Source organism: Macrotis lagotis, chromosome 1 (genome assembly GCF_037893015.1).
Source record: "Macrotis lagotis isolate mMagLag1 chromosome 1, bilby.v1.9.chrom.fasta, whole genome shotgun sequence".
Lineage (NCBI taxonomy): Eukaryota > Metazoa > Chordata > Mammalia > Peramelemorphia > Peramelidae > Macrotis > Macrotis lagotis.
Window position 1 is genome coordinate 558,828,373 of NC_133658.1, and position 13,800 is coordinate 558,842,172.

Sequence of the window (13,800 nt, forward strand, 5' to 3'; positions counted from 1 at the left end):
ACACACACACACACACACACACACACGAGCATCTCATAAAAATAACACCAAAGAGTAAACTTTTCAGTTTCTCCCATCACCATTGCCTGCTTTCTTTTCAAAAAGTAGTTATATATTATTGCCACATCATCATAATTAATGGGATTGAACAGAAAACATGTCTCGGGGACAATATGGAAGGGATTCATACCTAAAGCTAGAGCCTGAGGGCTGGACTGATTGACCTCTGGGTTTCCTATCAACTCAAGAGACTTAGGAAACAAGGATAGGGATTAATTTAGATTCACAACAGACTACTTTTAAAATGTATTTTAAATGATTCAAGTATATTGGCAACACTTTCTGCTTATAAACCTCTTCAGTGACTGGGATCATCCCCTTCCAGGAGACAAGAGGAGAGACCAATTAAGTAACTAAGAAGGAACATTGCATTATCTGGGAGAAGATGCTTTTTCTAAAGAGTAGACTGATATGCAAAATGTCTGCAGAAACTATTATGAGTTTATGACTTACCTGCATTTTGCTTAATGCATTTTGCTTTTTTGAAACAAATTCAAGCCAGCTGGCATTTTCAGATATAATGGCATTGTACTTTAATAAGATAAAGGTTATACCATCTATTATGCCCTGGATTAAGACCACAGATAGTCATCATCAAGATTTTTCTTTCACATTTATCAAAATGAAGACTTTAAAGGCCACTTGCTTTCAAAAAAAATTGTATGGCATTTATTCAATATTTATTTCCCTGCATGTTACTACATTAGTTAGTTTATTTCTGAATCTACGTTTTGCAGAAAGTAACAATCATATCATATTGCTTGTCTGGTTCATAAAAGCATAATTGAAATTCAATGATTCTGATGTTCTGATAGCGTAGTTTCTATACAACATCTTATATTTCAAAGTTTCCTTTTGTTTAAATAACAAGTAATCATTTCTAACTATTCTTTAGACTATAGATCAAATCTATTTTGGAGATACAAAAACTTGTTTTGGTATAGATTTGCTATTTTAGTTCTGGAGTGTTGTACTCTCTTAAATCAATAATGATCCATCTATCAGACTGTACTCTATCCAGTGCTTAGCACAATGTCTAGAATATTGCAGATACTTGACAATTGTTAATTGATTGATTAAAATTGTAAGATAGAGGTCAGAGAAACTCATTAAGTTTGGAGAGACTGTCATTTGTATTGGGGAGAGAGCACCCCCTTTGATAAAGTTATGGATATTTTCAAAGAATAGCTTTGGAGAATTTCAATGTCTACAAGATGCCAAAATTCCTGAATGGGAAGGTAATAAGCATTTATTAAGCATCAGTTCTATGCAGGCACTATACTACACACTTTACAGTTATTATCTCATTCAATCCTTTATGAAAACCATGGAAGATAAGGCCTATTATGAGCACTTTTTTACAAATGAGAAAACTAAGGCAGACAGTGGTTAAGTCACACAGATAATAAGTGTCTGAGTCTGATTTGAATTCTGATCTTCTTGACTGCAGGCCCAGAATTCTATTGATTGAACTAGCAGCATCCTCTTTCTCCATGTCTTAATGAGTTTCTTTGCACTAAACCTCCATTTTCTCCCCCATACCCCCAACCCCCCCCCCCCATTCATTCTCTGGTGACAGAATTTAGCTAGGTTGGACCTGAAATAACAATTAGTGGACACAGACTTCTAACCTTTCTAGCTTTTTAGGCCCTGATAGAGTTCCTCCTCCCCACAATCACTGTTAGACTCTTTAAGAGTCAATGCTTGCCTCATCACCATTGTAGGGAAGAGTATGAATCATTTAAATAAATAGAATTCATATGTAAGAGGGTATTTTATAAATGCTTTTTGTTGATTATACTGTTGGAGAAATATAACCAAATTGTATATAATATGATGAGTTAGTGGTGGTAGGTGGAAGAAAGCATCACAATAAGAATTGGTCTGAGAACAAATATGATTTCCAATAATGCACAGCCAGAGAGAGACACCTTTCCAGAAAGACAGACAGCCTGACTCTTACTTTTGTTTCTCCTTTAATATCTTCTGCTTTACTTCTGCATCTTCCAAAGCTTTCTTTAATTTATCCTACAAAAGAACGATTCATTTGAGGAAATGAAAAAGGATGAGTAAAACAATTATAAAAAATAATAATATAACTACAATTTATATAGTTTTGAAGTTTGCAAAATGCTTTATAAAATATTAACTCCTTTGATTTTCACAACCTTCACAGGAAAGATGCTATTGCATGACTATCTCTATTTTACTGATAACTAAAATGAAGCTGATGGAAATTAACTAAATTTGCCCAGGTTCCTCTGACTGGTGTCTGAAGCTAGATCTGAATCAGGTCTTCAGGATTAAAGGGCCAGTTCTCTATCCCCTGCACCACTTAGCAAACTCACAGTTCATTATCTATTCTCTAAACATATTTTAAGAATGGGAGTGCTAATGTCATGGCACCCTAGTGCCTTGTATATGATTTATGCTTAGTCAGTATTTAGTCATAGATAGAGAATATTAGAGTTGTAAAAAAAAAAACCTAGAAGTGATTGAGTTCAATAGCCTCTTGAACATAAAAATATTTACTACATCCCTGACATGCTTGTCAAACATTTACTATAATCCTTTGATTATAGTAAAAGGCAAAGTATTCCACATGGAGACAGCTAGAATTTTTGGAAAGTTCTTTTTGCAATTGAGATGAAATTTGCCTCTGTGACTTCTACTTATTAATCCTAATTTGGCCCTCTGAAATAGCTTTTCAAATATCTGAAGAAAATGAGTGTTTTCCTTGTCTTCTCTTCTCTAATTTGTTCTCTTTATAACATGGCTTTTGGTCTCTCTCTCCATATCCATCACTTGTATCTCTTTTGGTTAATTGTTGTCCTCTATTTTCATAGAGGACCAAAATAACATCACAATTTTGGATTCAAGGTATACAGTGTGTTCAACTTTAGCTGATAGCACCAATATGAGCTCAGAAGGTTCTCCCACAGGTAAAGAACAAATAGGGCATATGGACTTCTGAAGTATAACTGTCTCTTAATTTAGGCATTTCATGTTTCTTTTAAACTGCTACAATTCTGTTTTGCTCCTGGAATACAGCAACTTCTGTAATGCAGACATTCCAGGTTGGCGGTCTTTTGTCAACATCTCTCATGTCACATAATTAATCCCAGAGATCTTCAGAGAGAACTTGAGAATGTTCTTGTATCACTTCTGAATGTCTCTCAAAGAACTAAAAAGAGCACTACAGATAGGGCTTGATAAATGCAAAGTAAAGTAAATATATTTATTCTCTTCCCTTGTTCTAGATAGCAAATTTTTAACTACACTTATGTCTAAGATCGAATGAACTGGATGAATGAATAAAAATATGCCAACCTAAAAAAATCGATAGTTTCATTATTTATGCTGCACTCTGTAAGGTAATGTGGTAGTGGGAAAAGAGATCTGGGTAAAAAGTCAGGCAACCTGGGTTTGAGTCGTGGTTTTTCCAATAACCATTCACACATTGTTTTATAATCAGCTTTCTGGATAGAAAAGGCAGAGAGGATATGCAACTTTTAAGTTTAGTCTTCATTAACATTTCTTAAAATGTTGAGTCTAGACAACCAACAAAATAATAACCAATCACTGATTTATAGTGTTTGCTAATTCTTGAAGTATAAATGTTTCCACTGAAAATTTAACAGTTGCTGGTTGTCTTGAGCTAGTCTGAGCTGCTTTCACCACAACTCAGGAAATCTGGGTTCAAATCAAGATTCTTCCAGTGACCGTTCAAGTAGTCTAAACTTTGAAAACCTCTCCAGTACTGATTTTTTTTTCACCTTAAAAAAATGAATGGCAGCTAAGTGGTGTAGTGGATAAAACACCAATTCTGGAGTCAGGAGGAATTTAGTTAAAATTTCATCATGTAAACTTTTTAGTTTTGTGACCCACTTAATTCCAATTGGAAGGAAGGAAGGAAGGAAGGAAGGAAGGAAGGAAGGAAGGAAGGAAGGAAGGAAGGAAGGAAGGAAGGAAGGAAGGAAGAAAGAAAGAAAGAAAGAAAGAAAGAAAGAAAGAAAGAAAGAAAGAAAGAAAGAAAGAAAGAAAGAAAGAAAGAAAGAAAGAAAGAAAGAAAGAGAGTTGGGTCAGGTGGTCCTGAAAAATCTCTTCAAGATCCCAAATTATTCTGACTTTTCTGCCTTTTTTTCCCCGACAACCAAAATAATAATCTTTTCTTTACTAGGTAGTACAGTGAATAGAATGCTGAACATAGAATAAGGAAAACCTGAGTCAAATCTCTCCTCAAACACTTACTTGTTGCATGGGAATGGGGCAAGTTATTTAACCCTCCCAGGGTTGTTATAAATAGGAGGTCCTGGATTCAGGATCAAGTTCTAGTTATATAACTTATTCCAAGAGCAAATTTGGATTAATCTCTTAATGTCTTGGGGTATCAGTATTCTGATCTGTAAAATGAGAGAGTTGGGACTAAATTATATCTGAGGTCACTTATAACTGTGTAGGAAGTCCATGCCCTTCACACAATTCCACTATATGAACACTTCTTAACTGTGCTTCTATAGACTCTATGTCACTGGGGTGCTTTTTTTTGCTTTTTTAATGACCTAAACACTATATTGAAAATCATCTTCTCTTCTGCTATTTACATCTACAGGATAGCATCTATTCCCACTGTTTCATGTGACAAACCTCCTGATCAAAAGAGGTAACAAGGGAATAATTGATTTGTCCTTACTGAAGAAAAATAAAATTACTTGGGTTGGAAGTAAGAGGGGAAGGAAACAGCCCCCTTTCAGGCAGACTATTTCTTAGGTACTCCTCTGGTCTATTGTAAAGGGAAGAAAAGCCCTGGAATGACTGGTGAATTTGATACTTCAGATTAAATCACTACCCAGATGTCTAGAGGAGTTAAGTAGATGACCAAAATGGAGAGCCCATCCACTTTTCTATCCTTTACTAAATTGTGGAAATTAACAAAAGGTACAGGAGAAGATGGTCAAAGATGGCACCTCTGCTCCCAGACGCCCATCATTGCACATTTCTCCTTTTGAGCTAATAGCCTACAGAGCACCAAATAAAATGACAGTAAGTGGTGTTAAGAGAAGAAAAGAAAAGAGAGAGAGAGATACACCTGTTCAACCAAGTACAGGCTGCTTCTCTGGACTCTGCAATAAATGAAACATGGGAAATTGGATTTTTTAGAGATAAAATATAAAGGACACACCAAAAAAATCAATAACAGTAAGGGAGTTTTACCTTTAACCTGAAAGAAGGAGGGGAAGGGATACCATTTGAGGAAAGACATTTATAAACATAGTTGTAGGGCATTCATAAGATCTCCTCTTCCATCTCCTCTTTTGCTTATTAGTGAAGCACCATCTCTTTTCACCAAAAATATATATCTTGTCTTTGTCTATTTAAAGGCAATTGGCAGGGTATGTTTAGGGGTTAGATGTGTTAAGAATGATAGGGGAAGAAGAGAGCAACATGTTTTCCCACTTTTCTAGTTGTACATTTGGGTATAGGTAAAGTATCAAATTGATAAAATGATGTACTATAGAATGTGTAGAACATATTCTTCAGACAAATCAGCATATTATAATAAATGACCTTAGGTAACATTCCTTGCCTTCTTAGGAGCAATGTAACAATAATTGTTGTATTTTTATAATGATATTTATATTAATATTCTGTATCAAATATATTTATATAATTTAAAAGAACAAAGTACACAAATTGTAAAAATTTATTTGTGTAGAGTCACTTAAAGAAAGGGGTTGTGTAAATTTGAAGCATTATTATTGGTTATACTGATAACAAAGCTTCCTAGTACTGAAGGGAAAAAAAAGGACAGTTTTTTTAAGTCTCCTAGATTCTGATTTCTTGGAATCTATAAGGTATTTAACTTTGACTAGCTATTTTCAAGGACATTTACAGGCAGGTCTGGAACTTTACTATCTTCTTTCACAGGATTTAGCTTGCTAATAATTAATGGAGATGTTTTCTAGTTTATCCCAAGTCTTTTCTCCCTCCAGTGTTCTATCATGCACCCTTCTCTCTGGTCTGTCTTGTGTTTTCTGTGCTTTTTGTACTCATTCATTCTAATTATCTTTGTCAAAATCATCCTACCCTTCTAAACTCATCTTCAGTTAAAAGTTTAAGAAGGAAATAGGAAAAGAGGCAATTATGAAGATTCAAAAGCAAAATGAACACATGGGATTCAAAAAGGCTTATCTTTCCTATAGTATACCTTGGCAGAAGGCAAACCAGTTCCAACGGATTTGTTTATTTTGAATCGTGCTTCTTTTACCATTTGTTCAGCTGGAAAATGAAGACAATATTGTTTAATAAAAATTAAATTGTTTTAAATTGTGTATGTGATATATTCTGAGAAGCTATCACTTTCCATGCAATATAAAGAGCTACTGAATATAAAGAGGGAGTGTAGGATAATGGCTTAAACATTGGAACATTAGGAATTTAAAAGATCTGGGGTTCATATACTATTCCAGATCTTTACTTGATATGGGACTCAGTCTTGATTTGGTTCTCTATAAAATAGGAATAAAATAGGGATATTTTGAAGATCAAATGAGATAGTGCATGCAAAGTACTTTCTAAACCTCAATTTTTATTGACCAGTTACAACATTTGCATGCAGATTAAATCTTAAAGAATTAACAGCTCTTATCCTATCCATTTACTAAGATATGGTTTCTGGGTTCATTCTTGGGTCCAGAAGGGGGATGGGGGTGGGGGTCGACCATTGATAGAGTAGGAATGTAGATATACTAATAAAATGGGTGAGCCCCTTATCTAACTGCATAACTACATTATTCTAGAACTGGATGTTCTCTACCCCTGATCTATTGGTAAAAATAACCACTCTTTTATTGACCCAGGAACTCCATGTTGGCCCACTTAATCCACATGCAAAGCATGAACTTATGATGCAGAGTTTCCTTCTGAAAGATTCTCTTTCTATAGAAGACCTTGTTTAGATTCATATCTATAGAGAGATTTTTAATAAAGACATTAAGGGTACTAAATATGTTTAGGATCATGTTAAATTTATAAATAAGCTAAGAATGTTTAAGAATATTATATTTAAGAAAATTGGCATATAGGACCAGCCTTAGAGTCAGCCATAGAATAAGGAAGACCAAGATTCAAGATTCAAATCTGATACACAAGCACATATATATGTATGTATGTATGTATGTATGTGTATATGCAAATTTCAATAAAAATATTAAGGGGTTGAATATACTCAAGATCATGCTTCATTTATAAATAAGCAAAAACCATCTAAGAATATCATATTTAAGAAAATTGGCATATAGGATCAGCCTTAGAGTCAGGAAGAGTTGGATTCAAGGTTCAAGTCTGATACACATCATGTATATATGTATATATGTATATGACCTTAAATAATATGTGTATGTGTAATATATGTGTGTGTGTATGGATAGGTGAATAGATAGATAGACAGACAGACATACAAACAGACATAGATAGATTCGTCACTTAAAGTTTCAGTGTCCCAGGCATTCTCTAAGAGGGCTTCATTCACTCATTCATTCACCATACATTCATTCATTCAAAGGAAGAAAGTTACAGATGAGTTACAAATCTGCACTGATGGAATTGCAGCTGTCAAACCCACCCCAGGAAATCACATTTAAATTAAACCAAAGATAAAAAGGGGAAGTAGAGGAGGAGAGTAGGGAATAGTATGAAAAGGGCATATCAAAAAAATGATCACATACCAATTTTTACTGCCACCTCTGCCTTTTTTACTTCGTTTTTTGATGTTCCTTTGAAAGAAGATGTGACAAAAAGATACTTTCTGGAAAGACAAAATAAATGTACAATTCTTTTAGTCTTTTAAAAACACATAACTTTGGTTCAGGATATCATTATCTTTTGCCTAGATTATGGCAACAATCTACTGATTGATCTCCCCTCCTCAAGACTCTTCAATCCATCCTACACAATGCTGTCAAAGCTAATTTTCCAGAAGCAGAAGTCTGACTGTGTGACTCCTCTATTCAATCAACTGTTACTTCTAAAACAAAATATAAACTACATTGCTTAGATTTTAAAACCTTTCTCAACCAGGCCTCAACTTATCTTATAAGGTTGGTGCAACATTATTCCTCCTCCCTCACTCTGTAGTCCAAACAAATTGGTCTTAATTCTGTGCAATCTACAAGACACTCCATTTCCCATTGCTGTCCCATATGCTTGATATATAACCCTTCTTTACTTTCACTTCCATGTTCTTTCTCTTTCTTTAAGATGAGGCTCAAGAACATCATGATGTCTCACATGTCATGCCCTCTCTCCTCCCAAACTACTATATTTAGATCTGGGGTGGAGAACCTTTTTTCTGCTAATGATATTTTAGATCTATTGAATTTTGAGTACAGTCTGAGGTTGCTTTGTTAACACCAGAACAAATGATGGATATTGCCCATTCCTTATTTAGATACTTTGAAAACATACACATAGGGTGTTGTGAAAATCTCAGTGTACTTTTAGATTACTAAAGCTTTGTATTTAAACTTATTGGTTGCCATTGTTTAGTAATGTCTGACTCCTCATGTCTGACCCCAATTTAGGTTTTTTTTTGTTGGCAAAGATACTGCAGTGACTTGACATTTCCTTCTCCGGTTCAGTTTACAGATGAGAAAAACAGAGGCAAACAGGGTTAAGTGACTTGCTTAGGGGTTACAAAGTTAGTGTGTGTATGAGGCCAGATTTGAACTTTCTAATTCCAAGCCCAGTGCTCTACCCACTGTGCCACCTAGCTGCCCCATAGTTAAGCAGGCAAAACTTAAAACTACCCTAAGATTTCTGGGACACCCTGTGTTAATTCAATTCATCTACAATGACAACAAATAAATTTTGTTCTGTGTGTATTTTTATATGTTTGCTCCCCATATGAAAGTAAGTTCATTGAAAGGAGTTCTTTGTCCTCATATTCCCAGAACCTAGAACAATGATTGGTTCATATTAAGTGATTGATAAAATTCTTATTGATTGATATCATTTAAGGATACCTCTCAATGTGACTGTACTCTCCTAGTCCATCCCCTGCCAACAGTCAAACATTTTTAACCTTTCTGACAGTTACAAATATATTCTAGTAATCAAATACACTAAATGTGATTGTATATAAATACACACACACACACACACAAACACATACACACACACATATATGTTTGGGCACGGATGTTTGTAATCATTAAGTCAAATTTTTTCAGGTGTATAAAAGTTCCATCCTTGTACATTAGGCACTGTAATGCTTTGTCTTTAGTCTTTAAAAATATGACTTTCCCTTCTCAATAACCATCTCCCTCCCACAAAATGTAATCCTCCCTAGTAGCAAACAAGTGAAATCAAGCAAAATGATGTCACACACTGGTCATGTCCAATGGTTCAGGTCTCCTTTGGCACCTGCCTACCAAAATGAGGGAGGCATATTCTGTCAGCAGTTTTCTAGAAGAAAGGTTTGTTGGTACAAGATGAAATCTAACATCTCTCAATGCTATTTTTCTATACATTTTTGTGACTATTTTGCAGTTTGTTTTCTTTTATCTGCATCTTATTTGTACTAGTTTATTTTTTCAAGATTCTATAAATTAGTTGATCAGGGTAGCATAACTTTTGGGAAAGCCTATTTTCAGCATATAAGTTCCTTATAAAATAGAATAAATAACATAATTGCTATTTATATTTACTATGCTAAATTTATATATAACTTTATATATATATATATATATGAAAACTTTAAGATTTGTTGAGTATCACACATAATCTCATTTGATTCTTATATAATAATGGAGGAGGGGGAGAGATGAGGAGACTGAGAACGAGTAAGTTAATTACCCAGGGTTACAAAATTTATAAATTTCTGAGTAGAGTTTCAAACTCAGGTGTTGCGGACTATATATCAATATTCTACCAATGTACCAACTGGCTTGCAGTTAATATACATTTCCAAGAATGTCTACTTGATAATTAAGAAGTTTGAGTTGATATGTTAGTTGGTAATGGTTACATAAACTGTCATTCATGAATGTAATGGAATGTAACTGTGGTAAAAGAAATGATGTATGTGATGACTACAAAGAAGAATGGAAAGTTGTACATGAATTGATACAAAGGGAAGTAAGTGCAGTCAAAAAATATATATACCAAAACTAAAATGTAAATAGAAGGAATTAAATACCAAAAAATAAAAAAGGATGTAACAAAAAATTATGTAATGAAGAAAATATGTCACCCACAATTCATCCCTCCATGGAAGTGGGAGGTGCACATGTGTTGTACATTGCACATATTTTCAGTCACTTTCAATGTATTAACCAATAGTGTTGATTTTTTTTCTTTTTAAAAGTATTATTTATTATATGAAATGGTTCCTTTGGAAGGAGAGGATAAGGACTATATGGGATAACAATGGTGATATGAGAAATAGAAGACATTAATTAAAACAATTATTATTTATTTTTAATTTAGAAGAGTTGATAAGGGGGAGGGGTGAGAAAGGAAATAGGAGAGAAACAGAGAGAAAACTGAGCCAGCTTGCAATAGCAATATCTGGAAATCTCTACCCACACAAACTTATCTACTGACACTTACAAAGCAGGATAATTGTCTTCAAAAAACATAAAAAAGAGAATGCTCTGGGCAATTGTTCCATTATCAGTGCTTCTTGTCAATACTTATAATCCCTGTAAACTGCTTCTTCCAATCCCCAAACAATTATTTCCAACACAACTGCTCAGACACCTGAAGTAATATATATCACTTTATAACACTTAAAACACATCCTTAACTTTACTGCTCACGAGAAAGGCAATTTTCCAAGTTGAATGTTTCTGATGGGATCAAGCAAGCCCTAGAATAATCACTAATAAAATGTTGCTCTAAACTAAACACAGAGAACAGTTACTGAAATGTAACTTTACAAGGGCATGTAAGATATTCAGGAATGTGCTTTATCCATTAAAACTCATGTGTACATCTTATGTGTGACCCTTTTGTTTTTGGTCCTGACTTGTGATTGCATTAGACAACCAATGCACAATACTTAGAAGGCAGTAATTAGGTAAATAGGCAGAAGGAAAAAAATATTGTGAAGACAATGGTTGTTTTTCAGTGATTTCAGTTGTATCTGACTCTTCATGACCTCATTTGGGTTTATTCTTGGCAAAGATACTGCAGTGGCTTGCCATTCCTTTTCCAGCTCATTTTACAAGTGAGGAAACTGAGGCAAATAGGGTTAAGCAACCTGTCCAGGATCACCTAATTAGTAAGTGCTGAGCATAGATTTGAACTTAACCAAGCTCAGTCTTCCTGACTCCAGGCCCAGAGCTCTGTTCATTATGCTACCTAGCTACCCTGTATCGCCTAGTTGTATTTCTACTGTACCACCGAACTATAATAAACATTGATAATAGTAGTTATAGCCAGTCTTTATAAAGCACTTCTAAAGAAAATGCCTCAATATTATTTCATTTGATTTTCATTCATTCATTCATTCATTCATTCATGTCTGGCCCAGTAGGTATCAAAGGCTCTGATGATAGCAGTGGCTTTTAAAATGAACTGTGGCTTTTTTTAGCTTGTGAGAAAGGGAAGTGAATACCTACATCACCAGTTTCTTGTTCCTTAAGGATGCCTGGAGGTAAAGCTATGAAAATTACCCTAGCTCTCTCATCTAGGGAATCTCTTGAGAGGACATGGTTTTGGTGATCATTTGGATATCAAGATCCTTGCTGCACTAAAATGGGGCCCCCTTTTCCAAAACAAGTTTGAAATTTTAGGTTTAGGTCCAGCAACATCTTAACTTTCTGCTTAAAAACTACTACATTTGTGGTCTTTTTTAACCCTAGCTTTGAGAGCAGGGATCATTATATCTGATAGACATTTAAGGGCCAAAAACATGCAAAGCTCTGGACCATTTGGGGAGAGAAAAAAAAAAAAGCTGAAACTTCCGTCCAGGAGCTTACACTCTATTAAGCAGGAAGTGGATTCAGCAACCTGACAACATTTGTCCAAGAAGAGATAAGTGTCTGGTATCTAACCTAAGGAAATAACTGCTGAAATAACCTTCTTATGATCTTGGGGTAGATGGTTGTCCTTCATTCTCAAAGAGGATCAATGTGACATCACTATATTAATCAAGTTACACTGTGTCAGATTGTAACTGATCAAATCTACATGAACTTGGAATGCTCTTACCACAGGTCAGGCACAAATAGTCCAAGTGAACATTTGGGGGTAGATTCTCTAAATAATTCATTTCTTTTCAGTTAAATTATGAAAGATTTCACTTTTTTGTGGTGTTGCTTAATTCACTTCAGTTCCAATACCCCTTAATTCTTCTTTTCCTCATTTGTAATTGCACAAATTTATTGTGGTTTAAAATTAAAATTTTTATTTATTTTAACTCACTTTTTTAAAAAAGTTGAAGTCCCAAATTCTCTTTTTCCCCCTTTTGCTCCTTCCCCCACACATTGAGAAGGCAAGCAATATAACAGACTTGATAATTTTTTAAAAGAAATATTCATGATGTATATTTAACAAGTCTTGACCTCTGTAATGCCTTATTCCCAAACCACATTTTTCTATAACACAGCTTAATTTTCCTCACCTATGCCTAATTTTATGTTGGAATCATAATTATCAAAATACATTTTTATTTCCTTTGGAAGGTCTTCTTTAATTCTTTATAAATACAATGGTTAAAGCACCAGCCTGGCGTCAGGAGGATCTGAGTTCAAATATAGCCTTAGAAACTTGAAACTTACTAGCTGTGTGACCTTGGACAAATCACAACCCCATTGCCTGCTACAGATGTTGAAATGTTACAATTATTTCCATGGTAGTACTTTTTACAAATAAGTATCCTGAACACTGCAATATAAGATGGTCAAATGTTCCATGAAATAATTTTTCTTTTTGAAAGTATGATAAAGCTCAACCAATTTCTTTTTATTTGTCTCTCTAAAGAAAACCTGTGAACCATCCTTTCATTTAGCTGCAAAACCTTTTGTTACCTGGTTTAATTTATGGTAAGACTATTAAGACTGATAAAATTCAACCCCCTTAGTAGTATATCTGCTTTTTAATCAGTGGACTACATTTAAAGAACCATTTAGAGAAGTCAATGTTTAAGAGATGGTATTAAAAACCACCATTACCCCTTATTATCTTCTGCCCCCTCTTCAGTCATCATCATTGCCAAAGTGAAAGGGGATTAAAGACAGTGAGCAATTTGATATTTTTCTTTAATTCAAGCACAATCAAGATCAAGGAACTTATATACTAGTTGACAATCGAATCATTGTGAAGTGCTTAACTCAGTATTGATACATAGTTAGCATATAAAGTTGATTGTTATTATTATTATTATTATTATTGTTAATTATTCTGATTATGAGCCTAATGGTGAGTCCATACGTAGGTCAATCTTTGGAAAAATACAATCATAAATTCAAAGATATAATCAATATAGCAATTGTATGCCTATAGAAAGTTATGATAGACAAAACATAGATGATAGATACAATAAATAAATAATAGATTATAGATAGATGATAGAAGATGACAGACAGATGAAAGATAAATAGATAAAGGATGTTAGAGATGATAGGAAGAAAAGACAACAGATGTAGACAAATGACAGGCAGACAAAGATGGATGGATGGAGGGATGGATGGATGATAGATTCAGATGATTGATAGATGACAGACCTTTATAGAG

General features: G+C 34.2%; 1 protein-coding gene across 1 annotated transcript in view; it reads right to left on the reverse strand.

The window, feature by feature from the left end:
* MORC1 (MORC family CW-type zinc finger 1) overlaps window positions 1-13,800 on the reverse strand; it is a 239,002-nt gene that overhangs the window by 154,985 nt on the left and 70,217 nt on the right. Inside the window, exons 10-12 of the mRNA XM_074214443.1 lie at window positions 7,788-7,867; window positions 6,269-6,339; window positions 2,024-2,088 (exon numbers count right to left, since the gene is read on the reverse strand). Of these exons, the coding sequence (XP_074070544.1) occupies window positions 2,024-2,088; window positions 6,269-6,339; window positions 7,788-7,867 (216 nt within the window). The remainder of the gene's footprint in view (window positions 1-2,023; window positions 2,089-6,268; window positions 6,340-7,787; window positions 7,868-13,800) is intronic.